Below are 22,857 nucleotides of genomic sequence, written 5' to 3'. Positions count from 1 at the left end.
AGAGTTACTTTAATAATGGTGTATAAATTTGTGTACGTAGCTTTTTGCTAAAATAATTCTTTAAATAGAGCAAACTTCAATCACACTCTGCACTTGCATAAATTTGAGACTGAAGAGAGTATTGTGAAAGAGGAAGAAAGAGTTTTGAAGTTTGATTCTATAGTAAGTAAGGATGTTTTATATTTATTTAATTAAAGTTTTCTTTCATTTTGTTTATTTATGATGTACAAATTTTTTATTTTGAAGTAACAAATATTATGGTTAGAATGAAATTTGAAGCTCAAATTTAAGTGTATTAATTTTTTAAATTACATTTTAAATTTAAAAAATATTAGTAGTAATTATTTGTAAGCCTTTTTGTTAATGGTTTTTGCGTCTGAAGTATTATTTGAGATATAATTTAATTTAAGACAAAAAATAATTACATGCTATTTCTTAAGTATTTTGTGGTTTGTTCTGAGTACGAAGTTTTATTTTACTTGTAATAAAATTTAGTATAAGTTAACAAAAAGAAATTGTAATTTTAATTATAAAAACAATAAGAAAAATATTACCAATTTTAAAAGTCCCGTCATTTAAATTTACTAACATGGGAATAACAATTTTTAGTTACTATATTTATTAGTAATTTATTGATTTTTAATAATCATAAAAGAAGTTTACTTGGATTTTTAGATTATTTTATACTAGATCAGGTCTAATACTTGTCCAGTTTTCGAAAAATAATAGGTGAATATTTTATCTCTCCAAGCAATCACTAGTGCAGAAAATTAAAAAATATAGTTGAATTAATTCTTTAACACTCACTAATTTTGTATCTCTTTGTTTTTATCACATATATCATATTAGTTATTATACTTGAATTGTATATATTTCTTTTATCTCCTTGTCTCACTAAGTTTCAAATTAGTTGTTCACCGAGTATTTTTTGCCTTATACGTGCATGTAATTTAATTAATTAACCATTGAGACTATTAAGTAGAGATGGAGGAAAAATTACGCCTTATTTGTCTGTCTCCTCCACTCCTATATATAGACAGTATACTTTCCTACTAATTTTCTCATATGTATATATATGATATATCCTTCATTACCGAATATATGTCATTTGAGTTAAGTAAGTTGTTCTCGTTAATTAGTACTAAAAAATGACTTCGAAGATACAAATATTGGGGCGCCTAGGCGTGTTGGCCATGTTCCGTCTGAAATTTTTTTAAGTGTAATCCTTTCATTTATAACCCTTCCATTTTGTGTCTGTCTGGAATTTTTTTGAAGTTGAGGAATTTTCCATAAATTATTTAATTAGAGTACTTTTTTTTAGAATAAAGTATGAATGCGTAGTTTAAGTTTAATAGAGGAAGCAAATAAATATTTGATATTTAATTGAAGTAATGATTTTATTTGTTAGACTAATATTTGAAGGCAAAGTTTAAGTGAATTAATTTTTTTAATTAGAATTTTTATTATAAAATTAGTATGAGTAATTATTTATTTTAAAACTACTATTGTTATGATTAATTATTTTTAATTTTGATGATGTAGGTATATCATGAATTCAATTATTACAATGTTGTATTTCAACGGAAGAGTATATGAAGACAATGATGGTGTAATATTTGAAGGCAGTAAAAAGGCCATTCAGATTAAACGCGGAATTAGTTTCAATGCTTTGAAAAAAAAATTGGAGATAAGGTAAAGTTAGAAAATAATAAAATTATTTCTACTATAAGTTGTAGATTTTTAGTTTCAGGAAAATATGTTGCGTTGCAAATTTGTGATGACGAAGATGTTGAAACTATGATCGAAAGTTTTCAACAACAACAACAAATGTCAGTTCTAGAATTGTACGTAGAAAATGATGTTGCTGGTGGTTCGATGTTTCATGCTGCAAATTCTGTTACGTCATGTGAACGTAATGTATCTCATCATGAATCGGAACTGCCAAGAAATATAAGTAATTTACATGATGATGAAGATGATGATGATGATGATTACCTTGCATCTAACTCATACGTTGAAGAGTCTTTCGATGAAGATGATAGTGATGATGGAATATCTGATACAGACGATGAAGTCACTGACATCGTTGAACCAGTTTCAATTGTTCACCCAACTGAAGGTAAATGTTTGTGAAATACAAAATTAGTTGAATACATCTATCTTTTTATGAGAATTGTATTTAATGGTAACTAAATAGGAGTAGTTTGTTGACATGATTTTTTTTTAAAATTATTAGGTGTACCACAAATTCAAAATCCATTTTGGAATGATGCTATGCATTATAATAATATCAATTGGAGTCATCCGGACGAGGAGGACATTTGTGGTCTGGACATGCCAACGACTTTTAATGTTGAACAAGAATTATATGTTGGCATGGATTTTGACAGTAAAGATGCGGTAAAAAATGCACTGAAACAATATGTGATGAAGGTGCATCAAACTTTTAAGGTTGTTGAAACGAAATCACACAAATATATCGTTTGTTGCCCCAACAACACCGAAGAGTCTCCTTGCCCTTTTTATATGAGGGAAATTTTATCCAAAAAAACTGATGCATGGAAAGTGACACAATGGGGTGGACCGCACACATGTCTAAATATGACTATGACACAAGACCATGAGAAGCTTGATTCAAATTTAATTGCGACTTGCGTAGTAGGTATGTTTTTTATGTTCATATTATCCTACTTTTGTGTTATTTGTTATTTTAATTTGTAATTTTATTTTATTATTTGAATTACAGGCATGATCAGAGAAGATCCATCAATAAAAATTTCTTTGATTCAAGAAAGGGTAAATAGTGAATTTTCCTATAAGGTTTCATACAGAAAAGCATGGATGGCCAAACAAAAGGCGATTGCAATTGAATATGGCAATTGGGAAGAGTCGTATGCGAAACTCTCGTCATGGCTAACACACATGCAAAATCATTCTCCTGGCTCTTACTTTCAAATACTACATGACGATTTTATTGTTGGTAATAGGGTAAGTCGCGAACATCGTCAGTTTCATCGAGTATTTTGGACATTTGGTCAATGCAAAGAGGCTTTTAAGTACTGTAAGCCAATCATACAAGTTGACGGCACACATTTATACGGCAAATACCATGGGACCCTGTTAATGACCACATCGCAAGATGGAAATGGTGGTGTTCTTCCTCTAGCATTCGTCGTGGTCGAAGGCGAGACGCTAACAGCATGGTCATGGTTTTTGGCCCACTTGCGTGAACACGTCACAGATAAGAATGGAATTTGTCTAATATCTGATCGTCACGCGAGTATAAAGTCTGTTGTCGCTAACGAACATCTTGGTTGGCAACCTCCCCATGGTTATCATGTGTACTGCGTCCGACACATAGCCAGCAATTTCAATCGCAAATTCAACAACGCGAAACAAAAAGAGTTGTTCAAGAAATTGGGTAAGGTTTATTTTATACATTAATTTAATTTGAGTTTGATGTCTACGTACAACTTTTGATGATAACAAATTTGATGCAGCGTACACTCCTTGCAAGCATGTGTTTGATCAAAACTTAGAAAAATTTCATCAACTGAGTCCAGCCATATCAAGATGGATTGATCGCATTTCAAAGGAAAAATGGAGCATGGCTTACGATACATCTGGACGACGATATGGTCACATGACAACCAACCTATCAGAATGTGTGAATAAGGTGTTGAAAGATTGTCACAGCATTCCAATAACAGCGTTGGTCAAGTCAACATATAGTAGGTGCCGAAAGTACTTTGTTGATCGTGGTCGCCAAGCCCAAAGACAATTAAGAGAAGGCCAAGTTTATTGTTCTAAGCTTGTTACAGAACTTAGGAAAAATCAAGAACAAGCTTGTTCGCACATCGTTCGCGTGTACGATATCCACTCGACAAGGTTTGAAGTAGAGGAGACCTTCAATCCTATAACGCAACGTGGCGGACAAAAATGGGCAGTTAACTTGAATGGCCATTATTGTCAATGCGGAAGGTATTCTGCGCTTCACTATCCATGTTCACACATTATTGCAGCTTGTGGTTACGTGAGCATGAACTACTACCAATATATAGATGTTGTTTACACCAATGAGCACATCTTAAAAGCATACTCCGCACAGTGGTGGCCTCTTGGGAATGAAACGGCAATTCCTCCTTCTGATGAGGCATGGACACTAATCCCTGACCCAACTACAATTCGTGCGAAAGGTCGGCCAAAATCAACAAGGATAAGGAATGAGATGGATTGAGTCGAACCATCTGACCACCGACAAAAATGTAGTAGATGTGGAGCTGAAGGGCACAATAGGCGCCGATGTCCAATGCAATCTGACCGTGGGAGTAATTCATTTAATTGATTTATGTATGTTACATGACTGACTTGTATTGCTTTAGGTTTTGTTCAATGTATTTACTTGTTGGTCTTCAATGAAATCGTCAGTTACTTTTTGTTGAATGTGTGCTTCTAATGAAATAAAATTACATTTAGAAGTTGAAATAAATGGAGTGGATCAATCGAGGTTGAGTGACATTGGTGTTGATCGTTAGTTAGAAACGTTAGTGTCTAAGTATTTTGTCTACCTTAGTTTTTTTTTTAACTATCTACAATGACAAACTATGGACTTAGTCATTATGGTTTAGTGTCTAAGTATTTTGGTTTAGTGTTTAGGGTCTAAGCCTTAGGTTTTAGTGTTTAGAACTATGGGATTAGTGCTAAGTTTTTTTATTTGAAGGGTTAGGGTTAGTTCTTATTTTTTTAGGGGTTAGGGGTTAGTTCTTATTTGTTAGGGGTTAGGGCTAAGTTTTTTTTATTTTAGGGTTAGGGTTAATTTTTTTAATTTGAAGGGTTAGGGTTACTTATTTTTTAGGGGTTAGGGGTTACTTCTTATTTGTTAGGGGTTAGGGCTAAGTTTTTTTTTATTTTAGGGTTAGGGTTAATTTTTTTAATTTGAAGGATTAGGGTTGCTTCTTATTTTTTTAGGGGTTAGGGGTTACTTCTTATTTGTTAGGGGTTAGGGTTAAGTTTTTTTATTTTAGGGTTAGGGTTAATTTTTTTAATTTGAAGGGTTAGGGTTACTTCTTATTTTTTAGGGGTTAGGGGTTACTTCTTATTTGTTAGGGGTTAGGGCTAAGTTTTTTTATTTTAGGGGTTAGAGTTAATTTTTTTAATTTGAAGGGTTAGGGTTGCTTCTTATTTTTTAGGGGTTAGGGGTCACTTCTTATTTGTTAGGTGTTAGGGCTAAGTTTTTTTATTTTAGGGTTAGGGTTAATTTTTTTTATTTGAAGGGTTAGGGTTACTTCTTATTTTTTCAGGGGTTAGGGGTCACTTCTTATTTGTTAGGTGTTAGGGATAAGTTTTTTTTATTTTAGGGATAGGGTTAATTTTTTTTATTTGAAGGGTTAGGGTTACTTCTTATTTTTTTAGGGGTTAGGGGTTACTTCTTATTTGTTAGGGGTTAGGGTTTAGTTCAAATATTTTAGGGTTTAGGGTTTAGTTCTTATTTTTTATTTTAGGGTTTAGTGCTTATTTTTTAGGGGTTAGGGTTAAGTTTTTTATTTGAAGGGTTAGGGTTAGTTGTTATTTTTTAGGGGTTAGGGGTTACTTCTTATTTGTTAGGGGTCAGGGGTTAGGGTTTAGTTCTAATATTTTAGGGTTTAGGGTTTAGGGTTTATTTCTTATTTTTTATTTTAGGGTTTAGTGCTTATTTTTTAGGGGTTAGGGTTAAGTTTTTTATTTGAAGGGTTAGGGTTAGTTCTTATTTTTTAGGGGTTAGGGTTTATTTCTTATTTGTTAGGGGTTTGGGCTATGTTTTTTTATTTTAGGGTTAGGGTTAAATTTTTTTTATTTAGGGGTTAGGGCTAAGTTTTTTATTTTAAGGGTTAGGGTTTAGTTCTTATTTTTTAGGGAAATAAAATTACATTTAGAAGTTGAAATAAAATTACTTTTTTCTGAATGTGTACTTCTAATGAAATAAAATTTCATTTAGAAGTTGAAATAAAATTACTTTTTTTAAGGGTAAGGGTTTAGTTCTTATTTTTTAGGGTTAGGTTTTTTTTATTTTAGGGTTAGGGTTTAGTTCTGAACATTTTAGGGTTAGGGCTAATTCGTAGGGGTTAGGGTTATGTTTTTTTATTTTTAGGGTTAGGGTTTAGTTCTGAACATTTTAGGGTTAGGGCTAATTCGTAGGGGTTAGGGTTAGGTTTTTTATTTTAGGGTTAGGGTTTAGTTCTGAACATTTTAGGGTTAGGGCTAATTCGTAGGGGTTAGGGTTAGGTTTTTTATTTTATGGTTAGGGTTTAGTTCTGAACATTTTAGGGTTAGGGCTAATTCTTAGGGGTTAGGGTTATGTTTTTTTTTATTTTAGGGTTAGGGTTTATTTCTGAACATTTTAGGGTTAGGGCTAATTCTTAGGGGTTAGGGTTAGGTTTTTTTATTTTTAGGGTTAGGGTTTAGTTTTGAAAATTTTAGGGTTAGGCTAATTCTTAGGGGTTAGGGTTAGGTTTTTTTATTTTTAGGGTTAGGGTTTAGTTCTGAACATTTTAGGGTTAGGGCTAATTCTTAGGGGTTAGGGTTTAGTTCACATTGAAGTTCATCGTTACTTAGAAACATTAGTTTGTTCCTTTTGGCTACCTTTGTTATTTGGTTTAGGGTTCATTGATTATTATAGTTTGATACGCGACATAAATTCTATCCATAAGTAAGCCTTAATAAACTGAATATCATACATTACGCCATGAATGTCAAATTACAAATATACAACAAAGCCTTAATAAACGGAGACATGCAAATCATTCATTTTGGTGTCCGTGATGCCGTGAGGATGTGCCACATGGTCGATCCCATCTTCGTGCTTGGCGATCAGGATTTCTTCTGCCCCGATGCCTCCTCGCTTCTTCTTCGTCAGCCTCCGCAGAAAATGCGTGACGCAAATCAACACCGAATAAGTCACCCGTATTAGGTATTTGTCCCGGTACATTCCATTGTGTTCCTAACGGGGCATTAGGTGTTGGAATTGGGCCATGATATTGCTGTGAAGGGGTCATTGTGGGCCATGAAAAATGAGCTTGTGTTTCCGCAACACCACCAAACGATTGCTGGCTTGCACAAGTATCAGTGTGATGACCCTGAAAAGGATACGGATACATCTGTGTCGGATACTCAGCAAATGTTTGTGGCGTGTAACGCATTCCATGGCCACGCTCCGCCATTTGTTGGGAATATTCTTCCGCTTCAACAGTGTCCCTTCTTCTGTCTATCCCCTGAGTTTCAATACTTGACTGAAGCATGTGAAACTGTTGTGCGGGAAATTGATGCTCTGATGCGGGACCATGTGACACTGGCTCAGTGACTCTCTCTTGCTCTTCGGATAAAATTGTAATTTTTTCCACATAAGGCACGAGATCATCAACTGTCCATGTATTCCTCCCTTGAGGAGACACCATGTATTGTAATGTCTCCGCAACTTCAGCCTGCAATTATAAGGGTAACAAAATTAATGGCCATCATTAAATAAAAGTTCAAGTTAAAATTTGAAAAAAATTAAAAAATACCAATGTAGCCGTCTTTGCATTTTCTGGGTCAACAAACATCTTTGTCTTTCGCCTATACCAGACCATGTAGTCCGAGTTAAAACTCAATAGGCCTTCTTGTCGGGGATATGCGTCGACCCTAAATGCATGGCGATTATTCCACTGCTGAATCATTGGGGCGAACAATTGCCCCCAATTTTCGTCATGTTTCCCCTTTAATGTTATGCCATGAATGTTTAGGGGTTGTGAAGGAGACTCTAGAACTGGTTGCTGCATCCCAAATTGTCTCAAGACTCTGTCCGGTTGGTGCCACGCGAGACTTCCGACTAAACAAACGGGAGGCAACATGATATAACGGTTGATGGGTAAGGCTCCCACACGAGGCAACAATGATATAACGGTTGATGGGTAAGGCTCCCACACAAACTGCATATAACAACATAGTTGTGAACATTGTAGTAAAATAAGACATATAATTTTTTATTTTACAAATACAGTAGCATGGTTCTTACCTCATGATGTTTCATAATATCCAACTTGCGACGAAAAACTTTCACATCATCATTGTCGATATGTTGGTTTCCACGTCGCAGCCACCTACAAAGAATAAAATTTAATATACCCTAAAACCATTTATTCTATTGAAATGAAAGACGCTATTAAAAATGACTGACCTGTGCCCTAGTGGTATATTTTCTATTTGGGAAGGAGTCCTCTTTGGAGCCAAGGTTGGACATCGTTCCCATGCCCACAATTGTAGTAAGATGCACATACCTCCGATTGATTTAGTTTTATAATCGGTGGCACTGCACATCTCTCTGTATAGAAAACCAACTACGGCAGCTCCCCATGCATATCTGCTACATTCTTCAAAGTCACGTAAAAATTGAAGGTACCTTAGCGAAACAATGTTACTGGTTTTGTCAACGAACAAGACACCTCCAATAAATCTCAGTATCCATGCACGGGCAAACCTTCGTACTTGTTCTTCGTCGTCGTCATTATTAATTTGATCAAAATGGTGAGCCAGCCAACTTAATTTAACCACACTACCTTTAATTTCACCTTCTTATGGTCTGACTCCCAATAAGTCCTCACATAAATCATCCCAATCAAGATTTGTTGGACCGATTAATGGTAAACCATCCACACTTATACCTAACAACACAGAGACGTCTTGTAGAGTGATAGTACACTCTCCGCATCTCATGTGAAAAGTATGTGTTTCAGGCCTCCATCTTTCTATCAGAGCACTAATTAGTGAGGCATTTATTTTTAAGTATCCCATCTTGATAATCCACCCGAAACCAGATTGTTGAAGAAAAGGAAAATTTTGTTCTGGAATTTGTTCTTCCCCTTGATACGTGGGGACAGCTCGTCTGATATGTAATTTCCTTTCTTCTTCCCCATTCCAAACATGTTCTGAAACATGCTTAGGTTGCATCCATAATACATCAGTATCGATGGGGTCAGATTTAATGTTAATATGTGATGAAGATGATGATGAAGATGTCATTGCTACTGCAAAATAAAATATAATACATGTGAAGAAAACTTTAATTTATTAGTAAACTTTAAATATATAACAATAAATTTGTAAAAAATCAAACTGGCCAATTTTTAATATATTCTATACATAAATTAAAATACATGTAAAAAAAACTTTAATTTATTAGTAATATTTTTTTTCTACAATTAACAAATAAATAATTGAATAAAATATGGACTAACAAATTATTTATAATACAAACAAATATTGAAATGCAAAAAATCATTTCAACAATATATATACAAAAATAATAATAATGTACAATGTATCATATATTTAATCACGTAAATTTTCTAAAACAAATAATATTAACGTACAAATTAAAACTAACAAATAATATATATACCATTCTAACTAAAAAATAATTAACTCAAATAATATTAAAGTATCAACTCATTTATTTAAAATACAAAATTATAATACTAAAAAGATAAATTTACGTGTGTCAAGTGTCTAATATTACAATTATTTATTTAAGTGTCAAATATTTAATATTACAAAAACTAAAAATTTACGTGTGTCTAAAATTTATAAATATATACCTAAAGTTAATATTAACTTGTGCCTAATACTAAAAAATCTAATATTACGTATGTCATCCTAAAGTATCATGCATGTATATATATATTTATTAAGCTAAATTATCATCCGTCTAAATATATACCTAATACTACAAAAGCTAATATCACACATATAAAATTTAAGAATATATACAACAACTAAATATATATACACGTAATATTTTTATACTAACTAAACAAATATATAATATTGTTTTCAATTATACTTACTCATACAATTTTTTTGACGAGAGATTAAGTTATAAAATAATTTCTTATTTAAAACTCATAAGAATAATTAGTTTGTCAACCCCCTGCAAAAGTACATCATATATTTTAATTCTACGAATAATTAAGAATACAATTAATTTAGATTCTATACAACATATGTAGTATACAAATAAAATAAATTTAGAAAAATAATTGAAACAAGTTGATAAGAAAGAATAATTATTTTAGAAAACTTTATATTTCTCTTGAGTTAGAATATATTTTATTTTACAGATATTTCTAGAATTCATAATAAAATTCTCATTCTTTGATAAAAAAAAATTAATAATAATATTCTATGTTGTAATTACTACTAATACTAAAATATTATATACAATAACCAAATAATATCTAACAATATATACAATAACTAAATAAAATTTTAATTCTAACTAACCAAATAATATTTTCATATTAACTAACCAACCTAACCAAATAATATTTTCATACTAACTAACCTAACATGTAAAAAATAATAACACAATAGCTACTCATACGAACTAATTTAAACTTAGAACTTTTGTTAATAATAACTAACCTACTATTTACATACTAACTAACTTAGAATATTTGTTAATACTAATACAAACTAACTTCAACTTATAATATATATTAACATATTTACTTTGAAAATACTTACCAGGAATTTATGTCAAAGGGTAAGGGCACTTGAAGGATGAAAGCACAGCAACAACAAGCAGTAAATTTCGAAGAAATTTGAACCACGAGCACAGCACAGCAAGCACAACACAAGCACAATAATCTCTCACACTCAAGAACTCAAGAAGAAAGAAAGAGAAAGCAAACTCAGTAAGCTAAGGAGAAATGTATGAGTTCAACATTTTTTTTTATAGCTGAAAACTTAAACCCCAACGTTCAAAATTTTTTAATGTTCACATGCTATATACTAGACTTTTCAGAACTGAAAACTAAACGCTGCAAGGTGTGCAGACGTGAAAGCTTTAACGTGAACCCTAGGTGCAGGCTTCAGTCCCATCAAAAAAAAATTTCAGAGATAACATGTGAAGCAAGTAGGTGCATGCATCAGCCATCATGCTTCCCATGGTTCAGTCCCATCATCAGAAGCCTGTCCCGCCAGCTCCAATGGCGGGACTGCAAGCTGAAGGAGTCCCGCAAAAGCCAGTGGCGGCACCAGCCTCGTCTCTCTCCTAGTCATCCCATCCCGCCAGCAGCAATGGCGGCACCCCCTCTCCCCCTCTCTCCTAGTCAGCCTGTCCCGCTGCTACGAATGGCGGCACCCCCTATCCCGCCATTGCCACTGGCGGTTCAAGCTTCCCGCCAGTGTCAATGGCGGCACCCACGTTCAAAAGTGACCCCCCCCCCCCGTAATTTGTTTTAAAATAAACCCTCTTCCGTAAATAGTTTTCAAAAGCATCCCCCTTCTGTAAATTTGCCTCGGTGTGAAGATAGTCTAGTATTCAAGCATAGATAGCACCATAATCATTGCTGAGAGAATTCTAAAAATCTCGGCTAATATTAACCAATTTTTATGTCAAACAACCAATCTGACAATTTTCACAAATATTAATCATTTTCATTAATGTTAACCAATATTATTGGCAAATGAACAATTGTGTGAAAAATTAACTGGATTCTATACATTATTAGATTTATGATTTTTGTTCTTAAATTAAAATAAAGTCTGTTCTCTTAATTATATATTTTTTATTCTTATGATTCAAAATAAATAAATAAAAACTTAAGAGATCTTAACCAAGTTTCACTTATACCAACATATTAGTTTATGTATATTATTTAGTAAATAGACAAATAATTGTTGTTACAGTGGAATTCAATTACTCTTACTAATATATTTGTCAAATAACAAATGTTAATCCAAAATTTAGTTTTGACAAACTAATGGTTAACTAAAATTGATCGATTTTAAGTATTAGGAATCAAATTTGTAATTAAATTTTTGTATGGACAAAAATTTCACATTTACAAAACCATGAGAATTAAAAATATATTTAAGTTTTTTAATAGAAAAAAAATTAATAAAAGTGCAGCACAAGACATGTCACTTCTTTTTTTTTTTATACTCATGATATTGGTGAAAAATATCTACCAATTTTATTGATGATTTTAGTTGAATTCTCCTTTTTAACCTTGTTTTTTTCAATCTAAAATATTTGAACCTTAGACCTCAAGAAAATTTAATTCAACACCACTCAAATTAGCAACTTATCAATTTTTACTTTTTTTTTACGAAAGAGATGATTTCTTTCAAGGCAAAACAAAACAGGCCTGGTGTAGCCATAAACCATTCCCCATACATACGAATAAATGTGTAACTACACACCCTTCATCAAAATAGTCTACAGTGTAGGTATAGGAACAAATCACAAATGTATGTCTGATTTCGTCCGGAGTGCTACTAGGTGCACCCAGCAGTTTTGCTGGTGCACCCAGCAATTTGTGGGAAAAGACTTAAAAGCCCCTCAGGAATTTTTAAAAAAAATAACTCTCGCCTCTCTCTCTCCCCCGCCTGCTTCTTCTTCCTTCCTCGGACGGTTCTGCTTCTGCTTCTGCTTCTTCTTCTGCTTCTTCATTCTTCTGCTTCTATTTCGAGATTCTGCATCTTCTTCGTTCTTCTTCTTCTTCGCGCCGCGATTCTGCATCTTCTTCCCAAGTGAAGGCTTCTTCTTCATCTTCGTTGCCGCCATTGTTGCCAGGATTAGGAGGAAGGCTTCTTCTTCGCGTTTCTGCTTCTTCTTTGAGGTACGTTTCTCCTTCACGTTTTTGCTTCTTCCATCATTGTTGCCGGCGATGGCGGAAACCGCTATCGGGAATTTGTTGGGCTGTTTACGGATCAACTTGATCCATAAGAGGCTTACGAATCAAGTGAATTAAAAAAAGACCAAATATTTGATACATTGTGAGCTTTTTTTGAAATTAGGGTATTTTAATTTAGGGTATTTTAATTTAGACTATACAATCATTGCCTGCAAATCAATGCTCCCCCTTTAATTAGGTTTGCTTGCCTTATTTTGTTTTTGGTTGTTTCAATATTGTTGAACTTGAACATTGTAATTACTGACAATGCTCCCCCTTTAATTAGCTTTTTTTGGTTGTTTTTTGGACACATTTGAAAAAAATCTTGTCCCAGTTAGCACATAATATCCCTTTTTCGTAGACATACATATTAGTTAGGATGCTCCCCTTATATGATGAATAGAATAAAGCACACATCAGTGGTTACATTTATGGGTCTATTTAGATAAACTTTTCTATATATATAGATATATCCTCTTTTAGGGAATTATCCAAATAGTATATATTGATTAGCATTTTTTTTATCAGCAAAATAGGATATATATATATATATATTAATAAAAGAGTACCAGAGGTACTATAATTACAACGTGTTATAAAAATCCTAGTGGATCCACATGTGATGCTACTTTCGGACTGATGTGATCCACCCTACAAAAAAGAATACATCAATAATACCCCTTGGCTTGTGAGGCCTCCTAAATTAATGCCCCACATCTAATGAGCCCTCCTAATCTGCTGAGAAACATATTGTTAGGTTGGTAGACCAATAATTAAAGTGGATATTAAAGTCTTTCTCCGATGCTCGAAGCCAAGACCATAGCAAAAATAGTCCATCATCCATCAGCATAGTAGCGTTGAATGATTAGCATGAATTACTTCATTTAAAAAATTCCAAGAGATACCTAGTGCTTGTATGAAATTATCCAAATATTCCAAACCAAATATTGCTAGTAAAACTAGTCTCATTATTACAAAGATAAAAATCATAACTAGAGTAAGCACGGGCACAAAGATGCCACCCCCACCAACACCTTACACAGTCCTAAATGCTGATTCCTAGGAATCCTAGTTGACAATTGAGTTACATAACATGGTTGAATACAGTCAACTTGAATTATGTTCGAGGAAAATGAAATCGTTTATGTATTTTACAGGAGAAGATGACTCGAGAAATGAGTCAATCTGATAATTCTACAACAATTTCCTCCAATGATGCTTTTTGCAGAAGTGTTGGGGAAAGATGAGTGTGGATGTGTTTAGGAGGCTTACATAGTATTGCATTTAAGTCCAACAAAAAATTCAGTGGTGTAGGATGTAGTTCCTCTAGTTTTGAATCTAGTGAAAGTTCTCAATTAAAGGAGGAGGTTGTTAGTTTGAAGGCTAAGTTAGTGGCTTCAGAAGAAAATATCAACACATTACAAAATGTAATGCTTGCATATATACACATGAAGGAAGGACATACTCCTCCAGAGTTAGGTGCTATGTTCGGAAATACAAGTAATCCAAGGGTGATCATTTTATTGAACGTTATATCTTGTATAAATTTTATTAATTAATTGTGCTAACATGATGTATTTATTTTATCTTTCATAGGATGAAGAGAGTGGACAAGATCTCTAACACCTTCTACCCCGACATACATATAAATAAATAAAAAATATAAAAATACTAATAAACAAATTCATGTGGATAAAAGGTTCACATTCACTTCACTATTACCAAATAAAACTTATTAAAAACATATCTGGCTCAGAACAAGGCCGTCAAAGTTTACAAAAGAAATTTTGTTAAATCAGTGAGGTAAAATAAAATAAAATAACATCATGCAACTAAAATAAAAATGCATCCCCAATGTCAAATTCTATCAGAGCATTGTGTTCCTGCGTCCTCTAGCATAAGGTTCTCCATAGCCATCAACCTAACTATCCGCTCCCACGAACACAAAGTTCGAGATTATCACAGGATCCAAATGTAACGACCCGCCTCGTCGCTATGATATCACCACTCTAATATGCGATAATTTCAATTTTTAAAAGAAAGCTTCCTTAATTTGCTTATGAAAATAAAGTAATTTTGTCTCGACATGCATTCACCCAACAACACGCCATTACTTAAGTGAATATATAATTATGTGGGAATAGTAACTCGGTACACGTCATACATATCATGGAAATTAAATTTGTTCATATATATATATATATATATATATATATATATATATATATATATATATATATATATATATAATCTGAGGTTTACATCTTCAACTCAACAGAATAAAACTTGAAAACCAACTATGGAGGAGTTGATTACAAAACACAACTCTCTTTCCCAAAATAATGCCAACGTCATCACGTCAGCTCGGCGGCTCCTCACCAGAATCTTACTCCCTGCACCCTGCTGCTGTCATTCTGCTCCCACGAACAAGGTTCGCGATCATCACAAGTATCAACCACACGATACAAAATTGCAAGGGTGAGTTCATTATAAAAGAACCAATATCAAATCCAAATAACCACAATTAGCAAGAAACATAGGCAAATATTATGAGCTTACACAACATTCATTATTCAACATCCACGTTCGACAATTACTCATCATCCATCCATGGATTCAATCAATACTACTCAAAATGATGCATGCACCTGACTCAACTCTCAAATGCAATGTGGTACGTACCAACAACCAAATCCCAGGAAATAGCCTAAGCGTGTCCACACGACACTCTCACTTAGGAAACCATGCAAAGTTCGTCGAGACCACCCAATCGTGCACCATAATTGCCCCCCCCCCCTAGGTGATTAGCCTGGGGCCACAAGGAGTTCCCTACCAGGTGACGCGCCCCCTTAGTATAAAGTACACTCTGCCACAACTATTCTATTTTTTGTGTCGTATGAGGTATGAACCATTGGCACCATCAAGTGCAATGACCATGGACAAATTAAAGCGCCTAAGCATCCCCGCAGCGAATGCTTAGATTCTTTAACCACACTAGTCCCCCATGAATGGGCCATCCGACAAGGTCAAAGCACCCCCCTATGAACATACACTACATATGACGTATGAACGTGGCCACAAGCAAGTGCCAATGACCATGGACCAATTAAAGCACCTAAGCATCCCCTCATAAATGCTTAGATTCTTTAACCACGCTTGTCCCCCACGAATGTGCCATCCGACAAGGTCAATGCACTTCCCCCCCCCCCCACGAACATACACAACATCCAACGTATCGAACATGGGCACCATCAACTGCAATGACCATGGACAAATTAAAGCGTCTAAGCATCCCCGCAGAGAATGCTTAGATTCTTTAACCACTCTAGTCCCCCACGAATGGGCCGTCCGACAAGGTCAATGCACTCCCCCATGAACATACACAACATGCACATGCCAATGCATTTCCAACATCAATCAACATTCCATTTTCATATCATTCTCAACATAGACATCATCTCGTCTCAATGACGTTATCAACAACAACAACAACCTCATTTCATATTCGCATAATCATCAACAATAACATCAATTCATGTTGACATGGTCTTTATTAACAATGTCATCTCAAATCAATATCATTACGATTATCAATATCACCACATATCAACTAAAATCCTCAATAACGACATCAATAAAAATCGCATTCCGCACATGTATATTTCTTTCATGCTTGAGATTTACACTCCCCAGGTCTTCAAACAACACAAATCAAATAAAGACACCAATTTCATTCATCACAATAAATATATATCACATCCCATTCGTCAAAACATAGTTTTTCCTAAAAACCAGCATGCATATCAATAACATTTATATCGCATCTCATTAGTTAAAAACATTATTTCTCTTGGAAACCCCGCATGCAAATCAAGGACAATTATATCGCATCCAATAGTTAAAAACATTATTTTCTATAAAGGAAAAATCAGCATGCAACAGGGACAGGCAGTTATTCTCATAGCTAGGTTCCCTGACCCTAAGTATGGTGTTAAAATGGTAAATTTTTATAATAAACTCCCCTCACATATTGTGAGCTACCCGCGGTTTCCTCGTCACGTCACTTGGAGATTTCTTTTTCTCCCCCGCTTGTCGGTTCCACGCAAGCCTCTACCATGCCAAAATGAAGGAGACTTAATATGGATTTCAGAAACAAGGCTAACAACCATGCCCTGGGTCAAACACCCACGTCACTACATGAAAGGGCTGAGAGCATATCGGGTTTTACAAAGGGACATCATTTTGAAATTCCGATCACGCCAATATGACCAGGGTTCAGTGTAGGTCACGAAAATAACACTCATTTCATGAAGAAATAACGTTTTACAAAGTCTTTTTCTCTAGGGTTTTTCAAAGGAAGCACAAAACATACCATGGTGGTTCCAAAGTCAGAAAAGATGCAAAGACAAGCTGAAACTACCAAGGAACAAGCATAGAATCATGGTTACCTCAAGGAAAATCACGAAGGTCAGACCGGGCTTTGTTCTCAACCGAAACCATGAGGCAAGTTGGAAGATTCCGCTTCGGTTGAAGGGTTCCTCTCAATATGGGGTTTCAACGGAGAAAAATGGCGGTTTGTGGTGGCTACTGGTGGCTGTAGGTGATGGAGAAAGTGCTTGGGATGTTGGAAATGGTTTTGGAAGAAAGGAGGAGAAGGAAATGGCGTTTTTCCAAGGCTACACGAAAAGCAAAGGTTGAAACACTTAAGTGCTTCTGCTCGCGGGAAAGGAAGCCTTCCTCAGATGCCAGACATTGTATCAGAGATCGCAACGGTCATATCGTGGACATCTATCAAATGAACCCCCAGACCAAATTTCGAGAAGATCCAACAGTTAACGAAGGCTGGGAAGCGTTTTTACCGAGACAGCTTCATGTAGCTTGCTTGAGAAGCTTCATTAAGAGGCTTTCTTGAGAAGCTTCCTCGTGGCTTCTTTGAGAAGCTTTCTCGAGAGGCTTCTTTGAGAAGTTATATTTTTATCTACCCACACCCCTCTATTAACTAAATTAACCTCCTTGAAAATAATTACGGATAAAATAACACAACAAAATAATCAAACATCAAATATAATTACTAATAATATATATCCAAAAAAATTTTGTGACATATTTACTTACGGAGATATTCCTATGGAACCAAATGAGGGCAAAGATATTAGAGAATATTATAATCATGTCTAGACTATTACGATCTTTTTCCCGTATCTCTTTTCGCTCAAACTCCTCCTCATCATCTTCTTCAAGAAACTCCAATTTATTAAATGATCAAGACAACAAGACCCAAGAGGTCGCCCCAAAACACAATCTCTTCGATGAGGAAGTCCGATTCGAAGATATCAATCAAAACATGGATGACTGGAACATTCCAGAAATCCCTCAGGATCAACTATACGTTCCTGAAACAATAAAAGACAAACACAACTTTGATTACATAATCAAAACAGTAGAAAACAATATTCCTCTAGGACAAGATATAGGGGAAGAATTTCATTTGCTTTCAAAAAATTCAATTTATGAACATAGCCGTAAGTATAAATATCTACACATCGGTTGTGTACAAGTAGCCATCAAGCCCTTAATTGATATGGGCATAGATGCAGCAGTTTTAATGTGTCTAAGAGACATTAGGCATAATCAATTTGAAGACTCCCTAATTGGAACAGTCGAAACCAGCCTAGGACAAGGTCCAATATATTTTAACTGTTATCCAAACAAAACAGTGAGTCTGATGGACAGAAACATTCTTGACTCTCTGTTCTTAAACATCCACTTTCATGGCCTTGACATGAAAGAAGGATCAATCCCAGCAGCCTTAATTTATAGGATCCAGTACAAGGTCATGAATACTTGTGCATCTAGAGTCCTGTTAAAACCTCAAAAAGGAGAAACAACCTTGTTTAGCACTGATATGACAAAGGCTAACGTTTCTCTCCCGAGAAAAATAAAACGGGATGAGGTAACTCTTCCCGAAAGATGGGTTATGGATAAGGCAACACCGTCTATTCCCCGACCCGCTCCGACCATAGAACATATCAAGCAAGATAACTCCGGAAAGGTAGAGATAACCTTCAATAGGAGAAATTCTTTTTCATCAAGAATAGAAGCCTCTAGGTCTGAATATGAGTCAGCCAGAAGGTCTTTTTCGGCTAGAACCCGTTCAATTCCAGTAGGACTAACTAGATCTGAGTCACACAACCAGTTCCATACTGTAAACCTCCAAGGAATAGACACCACTTCTAGCATACCTAGAACAACATACAACCAAGAACAAGAGGATGACCAAAAGTCGATCCAATCCCCAACATACTCTTCTATGGAACCTTATGATGTTATCTGACGACTTTAGCATTGATAAGGAAACCCTTAGGAAAGATTTCTATTCTCCGGAGAATGAACCTCAAAGGAGGTGGTTTTTCCAACATTACAAGGGTACAAACAGAAAACAAATCCAAGACAAGTTCTACGAATTTGTCGAACGAGTCAAAATTAATGTCATGTTCTTTGATTGGTTTCATGCTTATGCCATCAGAAAGGATATAGATTACCCTTGGAAACAAGACATCATAGGTGATCCAACAACAAATGTCATAACAAATTGGCAAGTTAAGGATGGTGAGTTAATCCAATCGGAATTACCTCCCGCAACACAATATCAACTACCAAATATCAAAGACAATAACAATAAACCTGTCATGGCAATTCCATTCAAGACAAAAGATGTCAACGAGGAAGTAACCTCTAAAGACATCAAGAGCCTAATGGAACAGGCGAATTATACCAATAAATATTTACAAGCTTTAGGAGAAACCATAAAAACTAAGGTAGTTCCTAAACAAAAATCAATTGAGGAAGCTTCGCCAAGTATCCCCATTGAAAAACCTTTATTCAAACCTTTCAAAGTTAGTGAGAAGGCTAAACGAAAAATTAGGGAACTTAGAAAAACTAAATCCTTAATTGAAGGCGTAGGTGATAACCATAGTGAATTACTTAACAAGATTGATAGTTTACTTAAGGTCATTCCAGATACTCCCCAAGCCTCGGAAAATACTTCCAAAATGGTAACAAGAAGTACCTCCAAATTAATTAATGTTATTAATGAAGATAGTGACCAAAGCTCAGATAACACAACTGAGATAGGATCAGTGTCAGAAAAGAATATAAATCCAATTAATTCCAAACACTGGAAAACACCCTCCAAATTATATTATCAACGTCCAACTGCCCCTGACCTACTATTAGAGGAAAGAGGTGAAAAAAATTTTAAGAGTTTTAGTGCAAACAACATCTATGAATGAAACATAGATGCACAAACGGAGTATAACATCATGAATACACTCCAACATATGACCATGGTAGCCACGACTTACCAAACCTCCCATGAATGTTCAGAAGAAACCATTATAGACATCTTAGTGGCAGGATTTTCTGGACAACTGAAAGGATGGTGGGATAATTATCTCACTAACGAAGAAAAGTCAAAAATTTACAGCGCAGTTAAGACAGATCTCAATGGAAAAGTCATTACTAATGATGATGATAAAGAGATTCCTGACGCTGTTAACACATTAATTTTTACAATAGCCCAACATTTCATTGGAGACCCATCCTTGTGGAAAGATAGGTCTGCAGAATTATTATCAAATCTTAAGTGTAGAACCTTAGCAGATTTTAAGTGGTACAGAGATACTTTCCTAACTAGGGTTTACACAAGAGAAGATAGTCAACAACCTTTTTGGAAAGAAAAATTTCTAGCCGGTCTTCCCAGATCATTAGGAGAAGAGGTTAGAGATAAAATCCGTAGTCAATCTGCCAATGGAGATATTCCATATGAAAGTTTAAGCTATGGCCAATTAATTTATTACATTCAAAAGGTAGCCTTAAAAATTTGTCAGGATGATAAAATTCAGAGGCAATTAGCCAAAGAAAAGGCTCAAACAAAGAAAGATTTAGGTTCTTTCTGCGAACAATTTGGTCTACCGGCCTGTCCAAAGCAAAAGAAAAAACAATCTTCAAGAAAAGAAATCCATGAGAATAAACCGTTCAATACAAAGAGATTTCCGAGGAGGAGATACTCACACAAACCATCAACCAGTAGAGAAATAGAAAATCCTAGACAAAAAACAAAATAAAAAATAACGTGCTACAATTGTGGAAAACAAGGCCACATCAGCAAATATTGTAGACTAAAAAAGAAGTTAAGAAACCTCAACCTAGAACCAGCAATTGAAGAACAAATAAACAATTTGCTTATAGAAACCTCAGAGGAAGAAACATAAACTTCATCCTCCGAGCCTTCCGATGAAAACCTAAATCTAATCCAACAGGATGACCAACTATCATCAACAGATGATGATGATGGGCAAATCAATACTCTAACGAGAGAACAAGATCTCTTGTTTGAAGCAATCAATTCCATACCTGACCCCCAGGAAAAGAAGGTTTTCCTGGAAAAACTTAAGAAAACATTAGAGGTAAAACCTAGGCAAAAGGATTTTATCACAAACAACAAATTCGATGTAAGTAACATACTCAAGAGATTAGAAAATTCTTCAACCAAGCCAACGACAATCCAAGATCTCCAAATAGAGATAAACAATCTAAAAAGAGAAGTAAAAGAACTTCGTCAACAACAAGAAATTCATCAGATCATTCTTTCTCAGCTTGAGGAAGATAGTGATCCTGAAAGTGCCAACAACAGTGAGGAAAACCAACCAGATAATTTAGAAGATGATATGTTTATGGGATTAATCAACAAGATTAAAATCCAAAAATTTTACATAAACATAAAAATAATTATTAACGATTTCGTTTTAGAAACAATGGCCCTATTTGACACAGGGGCTGATTCAAACTGCATTTTAGAAGGATTAATTCCTACAAAATTCTTTGAGAAAACCTCAGAAAAATTAAGTACGTCAAACGGCTCAAAATTAAAAATTAATTTCAAGCTATCAAATGCAATCATTGAAAACCAAGGTCTTAGGATTAACACAAACTTTCTTCTGGTAAAAAACCTTAAGAATGAAGTAATCTTAGGAACGCCTTTCATTAGAGCCCTGTTTCCCATCCAAATATCTAATGAAGGAATAACCACAAATTATTTAGGAAGAAAAATCATATTTAATTTTTCTACTAAACCAATTTCCAGAAATATAAATCTTATAGAAAATAAGATTAATCAAATTAACTTCTTTAAAGAAGAAGTATCTTTTAATAATATTCAGATACAACTGGGAAAACCCCAAGTAAAAGAAAAAATTCAATCTTTATTAAAACATATTGAATCAACCGTCTGTTCTGAATTGCCACATGCATTTTGGGATAGAAAGAAACATATTGTTGATCTCCCTTATGAGAAAGACTTTAGGGAAAAACAAATCCCCACCAAAGCCAGACCAATCCAAATGAATGAAGAACTTCTTCAATACTGTCAAAAAGAAATCAAGGATTTGCTTGATAAAGGCCTAATCCGGAAAAGCAAAAGCCCATGGTCTTGTGCGGCTTTTTATGTCAACAAACAATCTGAGATTGAGCGTGGAACACCCCGCTTAGTCATAAATTACAAACCACTAAATCAAGCATTACAATGGATTAGATATCCTATTCCAAACAAAAAGGATTTGCTTAACAGATTAAATTCTGCAAAGATATTTTCAAAATTTGATATGAAATCTGGATTTTGGCAAATCCAAATCCAAGAATCAGATAGGTACAAAACAGCGTTTACTGTACCTTTCGGGCAATATGAATGGAATGTGATGCCATTCGGACTAAAGAATGCCCCTTCAGAATTTCAAAAAATTATGAATGATATTTTTAATCCCTATTCAAAATTTGTCATTGTCTACATAGATGATGTTTTAATCTTTTCCCAAAACATTGACCAACATTTCAAACATCTCCAAACCTTCATCCATATCATTAAACAAAATGGTTTGGCAGTCTCCAAATCAAAAATCAATCTTTTCCAAACTCGAATTCGATTCCTTGGTCACAATATTTATCAAGGTACAATCATTCCAATCGAAAGGTCAATAGAGTTTGCTAGCAAATTTCCCAACCAAATCTTAGACAAAACCCAGTTACAAAGATTTCTAGGTTGTCTAAATTACGTAGGAGAATTTGTCCCCTACTTAAATAATATTGTCAAACCATTGCATAATAGGCT

At 34.5% G+C, this 22,857-nt stretch overlaps 1 protein-coding gene across 1 annotated transcript; it reads right to left on the bottom strand.

The window, feature by feature from the left end:
* Nucleotides 1-6,460: 6,460 nt before the first annotated feature.
* On the bottom strand, nucleotides 6,461-7,577 carry LOC121173257 (uncharacterized). The gene is made up of 2 exons (XM_041007901.1): nucleotides 7,539-7,577; nucleotides 6,461-7,457 (listed from the first exon to the last, which is right to left on the bottom strand). Exons 1-2 carry the CDS (start codon nucleotides 7,575-7,577, stop codon nucleotides 6,777-6,779), a joined length of 720 nt encoding a protein of 239 aa, XP_040863835.1. The 3' UTR covers nucleotides 6,461-6,776.
* Nucleotides 7,578-22,857: the final 15,280 nt, after the last annotated feature.

This window comes from Glycine max, chromosome 13 (genome assembly GCF_000004515.6).
Source record: "Glycine max cultivar Williams 82 chromosome 13, Glycine_max_v4.0, whole genome shotgun sequence".
In the NCBI taxonomy this organism is placed as follows: domain Eukaryota; kingdom Viridiplantae; phylum Streptophyta; class Magnoliopsida; order Fabales; family Fabaceae; genus Glycine; species Glycine max.
The sequence above is the reverse complement of the archived record's forward strand: the minus strand, read 5'-3'. Positions and strand labels throughout refer to the sequence as shown.

What these genes read in the sequence shown, in the direction of transcription:
- LOC121173257 (XM_041007901.1), bottom strand. Translation starts at nt 7,577, where the DNA reads ATGTTTGTTGACCCAGAAAATGCAAAGACGGCTACATTG. An exon ending in ATGCAAAGACGGCTACATTG is followed by an intron (nt 7,458 to 7,538) that starts GTATTTTTTAAT and finishes TTATAATTGCAG; the next exon opens with GCTGAAGTTGCGGAGACATT.